The 17,309-nt window shown below is 32.6% G+C and overlaps 1 protein-coding gene across 3 annotated transcripts; it reads right to left on the reverse strand.

Moving 5' to 3' along the window:
• Positions 1-65: 65 nt before the first annotated feature.
• Positions 66-1,373, reverse strand: LOC134258326 (angiopoietin-2-like). Of its 3 annotated transcripts, XM_062740852.1 has the most exons (4): positions 1,332-1,373; positions 794-939; positions 545-684; positions 66-310 (listed from the first exon to the last, which is right to left on the reverse strand). In XM_062740852.1, the coding sequence occupies exons 1-4, from the start codon at positions 1,364-1,366 to the stop codon at positions 176-178; spliced, it is 456 nt and encodes a 151-aa protein (XP_062596836.1). In that variant the 5' UTR covers positions 1,367-1,373; the 3' UTR covers positions 66-175. The 3 variants fall into 3 exon arrangements, with proteins under 3 accessions (XP_062596836.1, XP_062596835.1, XP_062596834.1); XM_062740851.1 differs by lacking the exon at positions 1,332-1,373 and having other exon boundaries at positions 566-684; positions 794-1,305; XM_062740850.1 differs by lacking the exon at positions 1,332-1,373 and having other exon boundaries at positions 794-1,297.
• Between the last annotated feature and the right edge of the window lie 15,936 nt (positions 1,374-17,309).

Here is a 17,309-nt window from a genome sequence, read left to right on the forward strand (position 1 = left end):
TATACAAATAATTTCAGGGCCACCTTAGTTTAATACAATCAAATTCAGTTTTTGCAGAGATGCCATTTCAGCAGTTTACATGATTTGTTATCAAATTGATAAACATTTTTTTGATTATCCATGACATGATAGATTTAGTTGATTAAAATGACAAAACCTAAGTCTTAAACATTTATTAAATGAATGGTGAAATAATTAAAAGATAGTATTTACCAATCCAGTAAGAGCCAGCTGGGTTCCCAAAACCTTTTTTGTATTCCTCCCACGTCCTGTTGAAACCAGTAGATCCGCTCAATCGTCTCTGAATTGCCTGAAAATGACCAATATAGTTTTAATAAATAATAAACACTAGTTTCATTCTAATTCCACAACAGTATTGATCTAAAAAGAAAGTAAAAAAACACAGAAATTTAGAGAAGTCTACAAATTTTGGTCTGATTAATATAAACGTAAATCGTCATCGAATAACAGAGAGAGAGAGAGAGAGAGAGAGAGAGAGAGAGAGAGAGAGAGAGAGAGAGAGAGAGAGAGAGAGATATCTTACTGTCCACCCTCCGCCCTCTACCTCCATGTTGCAGAACACTTTCATCCTGGTCTCGATACCAAAGGGTTCTATTAGGTATACCCCAGACGGTTTGACCCCGGTAAAAAAGATTTCCCAACAGTCAGCATTAAGATTTAAACCTAAACAAAAAAAGGGAATAAATTAATGATATTGCAATAAATAAATCCTATCAATAAATACATTAATTAAAATTGATAGAGAGAGAGAGAGAGAGAGAGAGTGATTTACCTTTTTTGACGATTTGAACATCTTCCTGGGTCTTGGTTACATCTTCATTGAGTCTCATCACCATCTGTCTGAGGGAATCTACAGTTTCTTGTATCCTACGCTGTGTGGTCTGAAGTCTTTGAATTTTTTCAATTGTCTCACCATCACTGGAACAGTCGTCATTTTCATTCATATAAATGTTCTGAGAACTTGTGCACAAGATACCACATGCAAGGAACACTGCCCTTACTATTGCCATGTTTAAACTTTTTTGTAGTCTTAACTAAAGCTTTTATGGAATAAAGCGTTTCTGGAATATATGCACACCTTTATATATCTCTACTCAGGGAAGTTTAAAATTTAACCAATGAAATAATTCAATACCCTCCTAAAGAGTCACTTAAATGTAAATCACAAAATTATGCAATCAAAAAATAATGGAAACATATGATAAAGCATGTATATCAGGCGCATTTTTTTTAGATTAATTTAAGCACTCACAAGTTCAAACAGTGAAACATATACACACATTAACAGTACACAGTGAATTTCATAATACCTTTTATACTTCGTACAACTCCAACAAGAGATCATTCAAAAATACAAAAGCCTCATCAATATAGATTTAAAAGATAAAAGATTCATGATTAATCAAAATATCTGGATTATTTCATATGTTCATATGTTTCTTCTTACCCTCTTCTTACTGTATTACTCAACTCCATCATTTTTAACAATTATCATTTTAATCTTGTTGTCATAAAACTACTGCTACTTTGTGGATGTATTGAAAGTAATCCAGGTCCATCACTTTTTTCTAATATCACTATTGTGCATAATAACGTTTGTAGTTTGTTGCCAAAGATTGATCTTATTGATGCAGAGATGTCAGAAAATGATATAATAGCAATAACTGAAACACATTTAGACGACAATATTAGTAATGAAGAAATTTTGATAAATGGTTTTCATGCGCCAATCAGAAAAGACAGAAATAGACATGGAGGGGGTGTAGCTTTGTATGTATCTACTATGTTAAATTACACTTTGAGAAATGATATAAATGATCCTAATATTGAGGTATTATGGGTTGAGATTTGTACACAGAAACAAAAGTTTATAGTTGGAGTAATCTACAGACCTCCTCATTCTAATTCTGAATATTGGAATAACTTCTCTAATACCATAGAAAAGGCTTTAGATACTGAAATGTCAATATTTTTGGTCGGAGATTTTACGTAAATATGTTAACAGCGGGTAACAATACCTTTAAACAACTCATACAAAGGCTGAACATCTCTAATGTGGTAACTGAACCAACTAATTTTACTTCAAATACAGGAACCTGTATAGACTTAGTTCTCACAAACGATGTAAATAAAGTAGAAACTGTAAAGGTCAATGCACCAATATGCAGTTCACATTCCCCAGTCATAGTTGATATATCTTTTAAGGCCTACAAACAAAAGGCATATAAACGAACTATAAGAAACTATAACTTAGCCGACTACCAAAGCTTGAATGACGAATTGAATCACGTTAAATGGGATGAGGATGTGTTCAATTGTGAGAATATTAATGAAGTAAATAATAATTTTAATTTAAAATTGATGACCTTAGTTGATAAATATATCCCTACGAAAGTCATTACTGTCCGACCCTCTGATAAACCTTTTATTACGAACGTAATTCGTAGAAAAATGAGGAAAAGAAATAGAATACATCATAAAGCAAAACAAACAGATAATCCTAATCACTGGAAAAAATTTAGAGAAATTCGTAATGAGGTAGTCAAATTAGTACGAAAAGCTCGAAATGATTATAAAGTGAAACTGGCCTCTCAACTTATCGATAAGACTATTCCTCCAGGTAAATGGTGGCGAATTGCTAAATCTGTCTCAAGATTTAAAAAACAAAATACTTCCCCTCCTCCTCTGAAATCTAGAGATGGTAGGATATTTGTTCATCCAATTGATAAAGCAGAAGAATTTAATAACTATTTTGTAAATATTTCACACATAAACACTGAGCCTGATCTCCCTGAACATGGACCAGGTCCTCCAATTAATTGCTTTGATGATTTTGAAATTACTGAGCAGGACGTTCTTGATCAATTATCAATCTTAGATACCTCTAAACCACCAGGACCAGACGGGTTATCTCCAAGAATCCTAAAAGAAACACGGTTCTCTATTTATAAACCAATAACAAAACTTTTCAACATGTCACTCAGTAAGAAATATCTACCTTATTTATGGAAACAAGCACATGTTTCCCCAATCTTTAAAAATAAAGGAAGCCCCGACAATGCTAATAATTATAGGCCCATATCTCTTACAAGTTCTGTCTGTAAAGTTATGGAGAAAATACTTTTCAAATATATGTACAATTATATAAAAGACTACGAATTGATATCAAAAAATCAATCTGGGTTCCAACCAGGGGACTCTACAATAAATCAACTAGTGGAAATATATGATAAAATTATGTCAAATCTTGACAAAGGCCGAGACTTAAGATTTATATTCTGTGATATTTCAAAGGCCTTTGACAGGGTCTGGCACAAAGGACTTATTTTTAAACTTAAAAACTTAGGCTTTAAAGATAATATTTTGGGATGGATTAAAGATTACCTTACTGACAGACAACAAAAAGTAAATGTAGAAGGCTTTTCCTCAACCTTTAAAACTGTTGATGCGGGAGTACCCCAAGGGTCTGTGCTAGGCCCATTTTTATTCTTATTATACATTAATGACATTACTGAAGGCATACATAATGAAATCAGATTATTCGCGGATGATACATCATTGTTTGCAATAGTGGACACTGATATTAATACTCCTACATCATCTCTTACAACTGATCTTGATAAAATAAAGAAATGGTCAAACTCTTGGGCAGTAGACTTCAATGCTGATAAAACAAAAAATGTTAATTTTACAAGAAAGCAACGACTTTTCCCAGACATTCATTTTGGTGAAAACGGAAATATTATTGAACAATCTAATAGTCATACACATCTAGGACTCCTATTCCAATCTGATGCTAGCTGGAATAATCATGTTTCTGCTATTTACGAAAAAGCTTGTAAGAGATTAAATATTTTAAGACTTTTAAAGTACACACTAGATAGAAATTCTTTAATTAAAATATATCTAGCGTTTATTAGACCGGTCCTTGAATACGCCGATGTAGTATGGGATAATTGCTCACAAGAAAATGCAGAATTATTAGAAAAGGTCCAAGTAGAAGCCGCAAGAATTATTACTGGTCTTAGAGTAAATTCCTCAAGATCTAATCTATATGACGAACTCGGCTGGGAGTCATTATGTCAGAGAAGAACAAACCATAAACTAATATTATTTTATAAAATGTTCCATGGTATTGCTCCTAATTATCTTAACGAATTAATACAGCCCTTCCAACCAGTGCAACACTCTTATAGTTTGAGATCAGATGGTAATAATCTTACTTTACCATTATGTAGAACTGTATCATACTATGAAAGTTTTATTCCTTCAACTATAAAACTGTGGAATAATCTTAGTTCTGAAGTGAAAATGTCTCCTTCTTTATCGATTTTCAAGTCAAAATTAAACCAACCTTTTAGCAGTTGTAAATACTTCAATTATGGAAGCAGAAACGAGAATATACTTCACTGTCAACTACGTAACAAAGCTAGTAATCTTAATGCACACCTAAAAAATCATTATATAATAGACGATGCATCTTGTCCAAAGTGTAATTACCATACAGAAGATAATAAACACTTTTTTATGGATTGTCCAGCATATAATATTCAAAGAAATAAAGTAAGAAAAAACTTAAATGAGCTTGATGTACCTTTTGATCTAAAAATTCTTTTACAAGGGAGTTCGGAGTATTCGTTCCAAACGAACCTCAATATTATAAAAAATGTACATGAATATATCAAGTTAACAAAACGCTTTTAATCATATTTTCTTTTTTGATATGCACTCTTGTCACTTTATACATGTTTATATTTATTATACTTATTTTGATCTGGATCTGTGCGAGTCAGGGTGTGGTTGCGTGTGTGTGTGAGGGTGTGTGTGTGAGTATGTTAGAATGCGTATGTGAGCACTCATATCATAATATGAATTGTAATTATTTACTCTGTTCATTGTATTGTTACCATGACCTGTTATATAGAGAGGGTATTTATAGGCTTAAGCCTGTTGCCCAATCTATTCAGTTTACTGAATAAATATTGTTTAAATCACATGTTCATATGTTCTGATAGCACCTGTGTGTATTCTTGGTATATTTTATAGTTATTAAACACATCTTCCCTAAAGAATTTTTTAAAATAAAAAATGAGTGCACTTTAGTAGTCATTTGGAACCTTTTCGACTACCCATTTTAATCTGGACATTACACTATCAATACACTATTTTATTGTGCATTGCTGAAGAAAGATTTAATGGAAGACATGCACTTAAAATTGATTCTTTCAGAAAATCATTAGGGAAAAAATTGACTAGATAACCGAAAAAAAAAATTACCAAAAAAACGTTGAGACATGAAAGGCCAAAATAACAGATTTATGATATAATATTTATAAATATTTCTTTTCTGATCATACATCGAATAAAAGGTATTTGTAATTTGACTTTCAAATATTTCTCGAAATCTGCAAAATTCATTAGATATGTACATAATTTTTTACTCCTTTGTAATACACAGAACATATTTTGTGGTTTGTATCATTATAAAGCCAAAATCAAGATAAGCCAATGTCATGCGTAAATATATATGTTTCTTTGTTTCTATAATCTTGTCAAAGAGACTGATTGCAATTTCGAAGAAAAACAACCAGGCGAAAAAAGAACATTTATGTAAAAGTGATTAATGCCATTTATTTTTTAAACGATGCGCAGATATCGTTACATAACAGGGTCCTTCATAAACGTGTTACTGAAGTTATAATACATGTGGTGCTCAGTAAAATCATGATCCCCCTATTTAACTCAATAGGACAATTAATATATACACAAATCACAAGACAGGGTGACAAAGCGCTGGAGATATTTTGAAATACACTTAAAGTCATCATTTCGTCAGTTCTACTTATTGGTCGATACAATGACCTTGTCAGCAAATAAAATTTGTTATTGATTCAAATGCTGACTGACTTTTTAATACTAATTGTTAGTACTTTATTTATACAATGAATTGACGACAAATTTATTCATTATTTCCCGATCATGACAAAGAGCTCACGGTGGGTTTGATATATCGGCAGGGTATGCACTCTCACCCAATGCAACTGATCCCATCTCTGATGATTTGGAAGTCCGTATTTGCTTAACTACTGTTTTGTATTGATTAATGGACTTTTGATCTTGAATACTGTTCATTATCTCCATATGTAACATTAAACAAAATAACATGCCAATCCTTACCGTAAACAATATATTTTGTCAACTTATGTTGTGATTTGGTAAAGCCTACACTCTTTAGCCCTACTACTTTCCTGAAATTCGGGTAAGAAAAAATGAATTATATTCAAATTGACTTCTAATTTGTGAGGGATTTGATGACCGAGATATTTTTGTACCCCCCCCTCTGAAATTTTCAAACACTTTATGACAACAAAACAACCCATTTTCCTCTCAAACCAAACAAAAAGAACAGTGCACGCATGTAAAATATATATTTCATTATAAGCGTAACTTGATCCGAAGGGTAGTATGACGTCGAGTTGACAGGAGCAAATCATATGTCTGATGATCATGATCCGCGCCTGTCAAAGAGACGTGAATTGGCGCGCTCTTCAGATCAAGTCACTGTTTTAATGATAGATTAATTATATACTCCCTTACAGCTAGCTAAATTAATCAAAATAAAACCTTATGAGTAAATCATTTATTAATTTGTCCATTAAATAAAGCATACTATCCAGGAACTTTTTAATGTGCGTACTACGTCATCAGTTTCAGAGAGTGATGATATGGATTCAGATAACCACAGTGTGGTGATCCGGAAAATCCAACCACACTCTGTAAAATTAACAGTAACATAAACCAGGAAATTGATCAGTATATAATAAAGACAAGAACGACTTTTTTCATGCTTAAATATGATTTACATACTTCTGATAATGAATATTTCTATATAAATGCGTTGACTTCATAATTAAATAATAATGCTCAAACTACCTAGTTAAATTTAAAATAACTAACAAAATGAAAAAAATAATAAAATATTTTCTTCCACGGAATTCAATAAACAGAGTGCAAAATAAATAAACTATATCAAAACTATCTAAGCAATGAATCTTTATTTTTTTTTTAAAGATATTATGGTCTCATAATTGCAACAGGGTGTGCAAACAAATTTAATAACGCTCCTTATGAAAATTGGTTTGCACACACCGTTGCAGTTATTTAAGGAATTAAGTCTTATTTTTCGATTTCATGAAGTGATCAATTGATTGGCTTACGTGATAATTTGCATAAACGCCGAAGGCGTTTATGCATAAAATTATCACACAAGCCAATCGATTGATCATCTTCATGAAATTGAAAAACCTGACAGTTATTCCTTATATTTACATGCTTTGATTCCTCCAATCCACGTGCTCCAAGCCCAGCTTCTGTCTAGATGTTCGTCCCGCCCTGCACGTGTTTTTTTGGAACCGCGCCAATACATTGATGGGGAAATAAAGTACATTTACATTTGGTAATTTTATCTCGGACAAAGACATTGGAAATGTAAATATGAGACTATATTTTTCCAAAAATAATGATTCATTGCTTATATTTACAATTTTTTAACTTTCTACCTTAACTGCAAATGTGATTTCTTTTTAAAACCTACATATTATCCTTTGTGTAAGCTGGTCAATTTGAGCGTGACGTTGCGCTTCCTCGGCGTTCAGTGATTATGACGTCAAACTAAAACGCATGCTTTAACCTCTTGCCACCCTGTCTGTGTTATGGTGTTTTGAATGCAATAGATTTATATTCACTTTAAATGCAAAAAGATTTTTACCGTACGGTAACGGTAGCTCAGTCGGTAGAGTGCTCTCTCAGTGATCGGGAGGTCGTGAGTTCGTATCTCGGCCGCGACTGACCTAGTCGTTAAAATGGGTAGCATCTGTTCCTTCGCCATGCGCTGGGCACTTTGAAGTGAAAGTTGCGGGTCCTTCGGATGAGACCTTAAAAACCGAGGCCCCATGTCAGCGGCAGGCGTTGGCACGATAAAGATCCCTCACTGCTCAATGGCCCTGAGTGCCGAGTAAAGGTCAAAGTTTGAAGCCCTTCACCGGCGTACGGTGACGTCTCCATATGAGTGAAAAATTCTCGAGAGGGACGTTAAACAATAGCAAGCAAGCAAAAAGATTTAATGTAAATATTTGTTTTTTAAACACTGAACCAAAGTTTTAAGTGTTTATCCAACTTTTTTTAAGTTATAAAAAGAAATGCATACAGTAAATAGTTTCTTTAATTCATAGTTAATGATGCATATTTCAGTTTGATGTTTCGTTATTTTCAAAAGATGCAACATTCTTTCCAGTTTGGATATTTACCAAATTTGAGTCTAAATACAAAGAACACATTTTGTGGTTTGTATCATTATAAAACAGGAATCAATATAGACGGCGTGTCACGTAGACATATTAATGTTTCTTTGTTTGTACAACTTTTCCAAGGAGATTGATTTCAAATTCAGAGAAAAACGGGCGACAATAGAACCTTTGTACAGGAATAATAATGCCATTTTTTGTTTTAAATGAAGGAAGGAATTATACAAAACAGGGAACCTTCATACATGTAAGCATGCCAGTGTATTATAATATAGCCGGAATCAAGATACTAAGCCGCGTGTCACGTGTACATATCCATGTTGCTTTGTTTCTATAACCTTGTTAAAGAGACTGATTTCAATTTCGGAGAAAAACAGTCAAAAAAGAACATTTATATAAGAATGAATAATGTCATTTATTTTGTAAGTAATGAAATGATATTTTTACAGGGAGTCCTTTATAAAAGTGTCATTGAAGTAATAATACATTTGGTGCTGTCAGTGCAACCATAAACCCCCTATTATACACGGAATCAACATATATATTAATGCATAGTTATTTTTGCGAACCTTGTACACATATTATGCAGAACAAATTTATTGTTTACTTTCATTCGTTTTCTACTTCTGTTCTCATTTTTAAACTTTTTGGTCGTTTAAGATATCCCTAGATACTTTACTACCAGAGATGAACACGAGGTGTCTGAAAGACGTATGGTGACATACGTCGAATGTGTATAAAACAGGTCATACATTGATGAGGGTATTTAAGAATTCATGTCAGTTTTGACGTATAAATGAAAGGGGTTAAGAGACATATGTACATTCTGTTTAAATATTTCAATTTCAGCCTTTATTTAAAAAAAGTTATTAATGAATTGAACTAACAGTTGAACTAACCTGGACACTGTTAATACATGTATACACTGACGAGGACAAACACGTATTCCTAAAAGTCAATTCAAACATTTGTGGTAATAAACAAGCAAGGGTACATGCTCGGTTATTGTTAATGTACTTTTCAACTGGTACGTTCAATTTACTTACTCTACATGCAGATCTAACCACAGTACGACAATATTAGAGAGCCGGATAATAGCTTTCTCGCGTTCCAACTCCTTATTTTGTTTTATTATGGTTTTAATGTTTTTCTGTTATACACATGTTTTTTCATATATAAAGGATAATTTCTTTGAAGTAGTGTGTTAATCAAACGCGTCTAGAGATTCTGTAATAATGTATTCTTGGTTAACTATACAGAAGTGTTTATTATTTATCGTTTACATTGATTTGTGTCAATTTGTTTTGGAATATTTTTATGGAAATTTCTTCCTGTATTAAAATCGTTTACAGTGAAAAACATTAAAAGTCTTCTTAAAAGATTAAGTAAAAATATCCTCGTAGAAATTTGGAATCCGCAGTTTAAGCCCTTTTACCCCTAAAGTTTTATTTAAAAATAAAACAGACAGAATCAGAATTCTGTAATTTATATCGGCCAGTAATTTATCACCCAAGCGTCTTGAAGAAAGTGAACATGTCTACTAAGACGATCTGTCTCGGCATTTTAGCTGTCCACAAGACCACTCATAGTAATTTTTACCTATACTTCACCAAGGTCCAAGCTACATCACGACTTGTTATAACGCCCTTCGAATTCTTGTCAAACTCCAATTAAACTCTAAAAATGACTGAAATGCAATGAATTGTTTGTTATACAAAAACTAAACCTACAAATAAAAAAATAAAAGATTCCTACAAAACTGTCTGACTCACATTATTTTTAAAAAGTCGATTGTTTTCAATTTCTTTTTTTTTTCCTTATTTCTCCAAGCATCGTTATTGGAAATTTTATCACTTTTCATTTTTTGATATGTTACATTTTTATAGGACAATGCGAATCCTTATACTTGATTATGTTTTAATTTTTTTTCTGTTCCATAATTAAGAAATAAAATTGCCAGAGAACATAGTGATTCTACTGTTTTTTATTACTGTATAGGGGGAAAATAACTCGCGGTGTTAATATTCGCTATATTCACGGTGATAATAAATCCGTGAATTCAAGAAACAGTGAATAATTTTTCAATAATCTCCATGTTTTATTTGGAAATTTGAGAATAGACTACGATAGGTTTAAATACATGTACCACAGTGCATGGTCATTTCAGTAAAATTTACGAGCAGTACTTGTCATTAAATTATTTTAATTAGCACGCTTTACATTAATTCAAGTCAACAGATAATAACCTGTATTTGTTAAAAGGCTTTTTAATAGCCAACGCTACACCTTTCATCAATCAAAACACGTGGGCCATGAGTTTTGATTACCCGTGCGTAACTTATGTTACCACGCACTGTGTGTGCTTTACCTGCATTATCATGCATATTATATTTTTTATCGACATTTTGATTTAAAAAAAATCATTCAAATAACTATCGAACTTACTGAAGATTTGGAAGGATATTATTTCGTCGACCTATACATCAACACAGTTATTACCGTCCAGTGGTTTTTCGCCGCGTTGTTTTGTTTTGAAGATCTTGTGGTGTACATGCACTCATTGTCATAGCATACAGAAAAGTCATTCAAATGACGTTTATAGTCAAGGACTTTTGATAACTGCATCTGTTTTAGTAAGTCTAACTATTTTATATTAACCTAAACTGTTCTCGTAAAATTAGAATAAGAATGATGAATTTGTTTACATGTAGCTATGGTATGGATTAAACGGATATAGACAAGGGAGGTAACCTCTATAACATAAGAATTCCACGAATTCAAGAAACCGCAATCGTGTCTGATGAGAGAAAACAGAAAACGGCATCAAAGTCGCAGTTATTTTTAACCCGGAAGTACTTTTTGGCAACTGCATTTTGTGTATACATTTAGAGAGAAAGAAATAAAATTGGAATATCAGGTTTAACAAAATACATATTGAAAAATAGAAATTTAAAGCAGAAAATTTTAAGATGACTTGTTACAGGTAACAGGTGGTCATGCATGTCATTCGAGACGATCAACCAAATTTATATAAATCTCAAGGTCAAAAAGACAATAAAAAAATGAACAACCAGATAACTATAAATTTCAAGCTCAAAAAAGACAATCAAAGAAATCTGCATAATGGGAAAGATAAAAAAAAGAAAATCAGCGACGATTTTAGCGAAAAAAGATGTGTATTTACAACTTTGTAGATGCAGATCAATAGTTCGTTGTTCTGCATGAGGAAATTGGAATGAACAACCGGAAAGTTACAGAGTCACCCAATGAAACAAGGGGTATATTTATTATGCAAAAGAAGTGTAATCTTTATTGATTTATGTCTCTGTATAATGTAGTAAAATTATAGCATTTTACTATGAATAAATGTCGCCTACCTTACCATAAAAGCTGACGACGAACACCCAGGTTTACATAATGGGTAAACACAGGTACATGCAACAATATAACAGGAAAGTTTGGCTGGTAATTCTCGACTGAGTTAGGAAACGTGCCTGCACGGTTGGATGGCTATGAGGTCAGGGTGAAAGGTCATAGTGGACATATTTACATATACAATTTCACTACATTCCTCCCCGTTTTATTTAATAAAGCAAGGGGCAATTACTGTAATTTAATCAGAGGAATGTAAACCAGAAATTTATAATTATTAATTAATATGACATGGAAAACGTAAGAACTAATTCATGTATCCCCTTGAACTTGGCCGGAATTACTTCTGGCGCCTTAGTTCTGCAGGATAAACATGTATATATGTGGCAAGATTGAATATGGTTCAATGATTTGCGAATTAAATCCGCATGTAACTTCCACATTAGATCATTTAAATGATCATGTTTAGCCATACATATTCCATGCTGTCTTTATATGTTTTTCTTATGTTTTAACAATTAATTAATAGCCGAAAGGAACTTACGTTACCTATGACCTAACACTGACCCACTTTCACGAGAGTCCTGTAACTGAATGGTTTCATGACAAATGGTTTTAGTCGAGTGAGGTTCAGTTGTACCAGTGTAACTTAAAGTAATCATGTATGCAACTGATTTGCCAAATTATAAATTGTGCCGGAGTGCAGCCTATGTTAGAACTTTACAACAGATAAATTAACTAAACTGTGGCGATGTATTCTAATAATTAACTTAATATATATTACGATTAACTTCTTATGTATGTCGTCACCTTAAATATGACAATGCCTAATACTATATAACTTAAACTAACTTAAGCCTAACCTAAACTAAGTATATTTTCTTATTACCTATCCTAAAAACTAAACTAACTGAAGAATATTTGCTGACTATTGATAGAAGATCCTAATAAAGACAATCAAAGAAATCTGCATTATGGGAAAGATAAAATATAAGAAAATCAGCGACGACTTTAGCGAAAAAAGATGTGTATTTACAACTTTGTAGATGCAGATCAATAGTTCGTTGTTCTGCATGAGGAAATTGGAATGAAGAACCGGAAAGTTACAGAATCACCCAATGAAACAAAGGGTATATTTATTATGCAAAAGAAGTGTAATCTTTATTGATTTATGTCTCATATCCTACCGGCGACGCCAATTGTGTAACCGATAATTACATACAATGTAAATAACTGGCGCCTTACCTTATAAACAAAGGCGACAGTCAATGAGTCCAGGAATATACAAACAAGGTAACAAAGGCAATAATGGAAACACAACTGGTAAAGTAGACTGGAAAACCGGGACTGAAGCTTCAGGATAATACTGGGTACCACGTGACATATACCTAGTATATGGACAGACCAGGGTCAGAGGTTATAATACATGTAGTAGGGAGAATGTGAAACAATGCAATTTCACCATATTAATTAAACTGCCATATTATATAATATTACATACCATTATTACCTTTCATGCATTATAATAACAAGGTCTTTTTGAAAATATGAGGATTAATTCAGCACAGAAAAATCATATTCTCCGATGTCTTCATCCGAGGGGGATATTAAATTTATTATTTACTTCATGATCGTGCAATGAATTGTTTATCATCCAAAAAAAAAATTGTTTTAAAAGTTTCTGACACATCTGATTTTAAAAAAGTCGAGTGTCTTCAATTTCATTTTTCCGTTTCTTTTCTCCAAGCATCGTTATTGGAAATTATATCAATTTTCATTTTAAACGTGTTATATTCTTGTATTTCAGTGCTAATCCTCAGACTTGATTATGGTTTAACTTTTTTATGCTATATAACTAAGAGAGGTTGAGAAATAAAATTGCTAGAAAACATAGTGATTCTAGTGTTTTTCATTATTATTAAGTAATGTAAACATAGTGAAAATTTGGACAAAAATTCTGCATGTAAATTGAATGTAAAATAGTGCATTCTTAATGCAAAATTATAGACGCCTTTTACATTTCCATTGTGGGGTCAAATTGGGGTCAATAGACACAAACCTACTGATTTTCGACTATTTTACTACGTATTTCATTGGTCAGTTTCTTAGAAAAACATTTGCTTCTTCATGTCCATTTTATTTTATTTGATCCACCCTACAATGACAATACACGAACAGTGCAAACTTTCTGAAAGTTTGAAATATCTACATGTTACTTACAAAGGGAAGTGTGAGACTTATCTTTACACAGACAAAAGGAGATAACTCTAACATTCCCTTGTCTTAAAAGAACTTGATAGGGGCGTAACTTCTGTTAATGACTTAAGGCAAGTGATCGTTCCTAGTAAGTTTTTTGTCGGAAAATTATTTTAGAAATGTTAAAGAAAAATGATTTCGCCATAGATAGAGGTCATTTATGAAAAAAAATTACCACCAAATTGTTTTAAAAATTCAGATAGATTAAACTTAAAGAAGGAGACCATTTTAGCTCTGTGTGGTGGTCCAAACCATAATTGTCGGAACGGGGGGGGGGGGGGGGGGTTATGGGGTTAACCTGCAATATTTAATTATTAATTATTTGTTTCACTGCAGGAATTCTTTTAATTTGTTCTTAAAATTTCTACGTGCAATTAAATTCAATGATCTACTTGATGAATTACATGTACATTTACAGACTCCCTTGAGGATTACAAAATACATTATATATTTTCAATTAAGAGATTACAACAGCAAATGAAAGAGTTTACAAAAATAAAAGTTTAAGAAAATATGTTAGCAGTGGTACGGAAAATGGCTTTTTTAATGACGTAATATATAATGCTATACTGTATTTTGAATAAACTATACGGTAGTGTCTATTATTTATTGTTTAAAATTGATTTTGTCAATTATGTTTGGATATTTTTATGTAAATTTCTTCCTGCATTAAATCGATTACGAAAGAAAAAAAATGAAAATTCTTCTAACTAAATAGATCCACCTAGAATCATCATGAGAAAAGGGCCTTTATCTTTTGACATCAGAATACTCACAAAACGACATCAAAGTCGCCTTTTTAGCTCACCTGAGCCGAAGGCTAAAGTGAGCTTTTCTGATCACATTCTGTCCGGCGTCCGTCTGTCTGTCCGTCTGTCTGTAAACTTTTCACATTTTCGACTTCTTCTCAAGAACCGCTAGACCAATTTCAACCAAACTTGCCACAAAGTATCCTTGGGTAAAGGGGATTCAATTTTGTCCAAATGAAGGGCCACGCCCTCATTCAAGGGGAGATAATTGGGAAATAATGAAAATTTGGTGGCATTTTTAAAAATCTTTTTCTCAAGAACCACTGTGCCAGGAAAAATGAAACATATGGGGAAACATCCTCAGATAGTGTAGATTTAAGTTTGTTCAAATCATGACCTCCAGGGGGTAGGGCGGGGCCAAAATGGCCGACCAAAGTTTTACATAGAAATGTATAGGAAAATTCTTTAAAAATCTTCTTCTCAAGAACAACAAACCTGTAATTGATCATATTTATATGGAAGCATCCTCAGGTAGTGTAGATTCAAGTTTGTTCAAATCATGACCCCAGGGGTAGGTTGGGGTCAAAATGGCCGACCAAAGTTTTACATAGAAATGTATAGGAAAATTCTTTAAAAATTTTCTTCTCAACAATAGCAAAGCTATAATTGATCATATTTATATGGAAGCATCCTCAGGTAGTGTTGATTCAAATTTGTTCAAATCATGACCCCCAGGGGTAGGGTGGGGCCAAGATGGCCGACCAAACTTTTACATAGAAATATATAGGAAAATTCTTTAAAAATCTTCTTCTCAAGAATAGCAAAGCCATAATTGTTCTTGGGACTACTTTTGGATTTAAGCTTTTCAAGTATAAACCAATCCTGCTTTTTCCTAGCCACAGTGCTCAGGTGAGCGATGTGACCCATGGGCCTCTTGTTATTAACCCGAAAGTTATTTTATTGGCAACTGCGTTTCGTTGAAACATGTAGAGAAAAAAAATGAAATTCAAAAATAAGGTTATGTAAGAATATTACAAAATAACAAAGCGGAATTTAATGCAGAAAATTTTAATGATTAATATTTTGTTTTACTATAACTAAACACTTTGTTGATATGGGTTCAAATTGTCATATTTCAGTAAATTGTATATTTAGCTAAAACTGATTTATTTTAAAAGCTGTTTCGTATTTTTTATACAGTATTGTACTATCAGTTGTTTTACTTGTAGATGTAAAAAAGCTAAAATCGAAGAAACAAACAGTATATTTATTATGCACAAAAAGTGTATGTTCATGTGCGTTATGTTTATTTTGATACCCACAACAATGACAATACACAAGGAGTGCAAAATCTCTGATTGAAATGCCTAAACGTTAGTGACATAGGGAAGTTTCTACTAAATTTCACAAATTTCAATACTGCTGCGCATTGAAGGAAATTTTTGATACCCACTTCATTTTTTGTTATGAAGATACTAAATCAAAACAACACGTTTATCATTCACTTTGAATACTTAGAAATAAAAAAAAATAATTGCATACTGTAGAATCTTATTGAATTGTCCGAATTTCACCGGGTCCGAATTAATATATTTCCAACCGTACACAATCGATGATGCATTCATACATGTAGTAGTAATACTATGTAGGAGACTAGTTTGTTTACTATTGTGATATTCCATTGATATTTTCAGTTTGACATTTTCAAAATGCTACATTATTTGAGTACAAAAAAATTCTTATCACTTATCAAGTTTGATCCAGAATGTTTAAATTTTGATCAAAACAAATCCTGAACTCTTTCACTGGCAGATTTTATAAGTTAAATTTTAATAAACTGTTTTGAAGTAAGAGGTTAAGACTGAATTGTTCTAATCTAACATATATCTACTGTTTAGTTAAAGGATTTAAAATAATCATTTATGCATGTTTTCCCGTATATCCACTCAGCAGATATATTTTTTGTTTTCTTTTAAATAAAAAAGAAACAAAGTTTGAATTTCGCATTGCAAAACTCGAATCCCGTGTTTTTGGCTTTCCCACTTTTAGTATCAAAAACAGGGTTCAATCTAAATGCTTAGACTACTTAAAAATTATTCCGTTTTGAAATACCATTAGTAAAATATTATCACAGAAAGCATACCAAACAAAAGAAATTCAATAGAATTGATAAAAAAATCAATCAAATTATTAAGTACATGTATTATATTTTTTATACTGATGTTAATATCAACCATAATGAATTTAATTAATACACTTGTTAAAAAAAGTCCATAACATCAGTAGTATAAACGGCCTGGCCGGGGGGGGGGGGGTTAAACTGAGTGCACTTTTGGGGTTGGGGGGATAGGCGGGTCAACGGAGTGCACTTTTGGGGTTGGGGGGATAGGGGGTTCAACGGAGTGCACTTTTGGGGCTGGGGGGGATAGGGGGTTCAACGGAGTGCAGCCCCTGGAGGAGATAGGGGGTTCAACGGAGTGCAGCCCCTGGAGGGGATAAGTGGGTCAATTCATTACATATAGCCCCCTAAATACGGGGGTGTGTTTACACTGTGTTTACTATATACGCTGCTACTACGATTCACAACGCTGCTACTATGATTTTGGCA

The sequence above is a fragment of the Saccostrea cucullata genome, unplaced genomic scaffold (assembly GCF_032062105.1).
Source record: "Saccostrea cucullata isolate Sc308-1 unplaced genomic scaffold, CSIRO_AGI_Scuc_v1 ctg13610, whole genome shotgun sequence".
Lineage (NCBI taxonomy): Eukaryota > Metazoa > Mollusca > Bivalvia > Ostreida > Ostreidae > Saccostrea > Saccostrea cuccullata.

Coding starts and splice junctions, on each gene's coding strand:
- LOC134258326 (XM_062740850.1), bottom strand. CDS start 1,031: ATGGCAATAGTAAGGGCAGTGTTCCTTGCATGTGGTATCTTGTGCACA. Junction 685..793: donor TGTTCAAATCGTCAAAAAAG/GTAAATCACTCT, acceptor TTTTTTGTTTAG/GTTTAAATCTTAATGCTGAC. Junction 311..544: donor TAGAGGGCGGAGGGTGGACA/GTAAGATATCTC, acceptor GGTCATTTTCAG/GCAATTCAGAGACGATTGAG.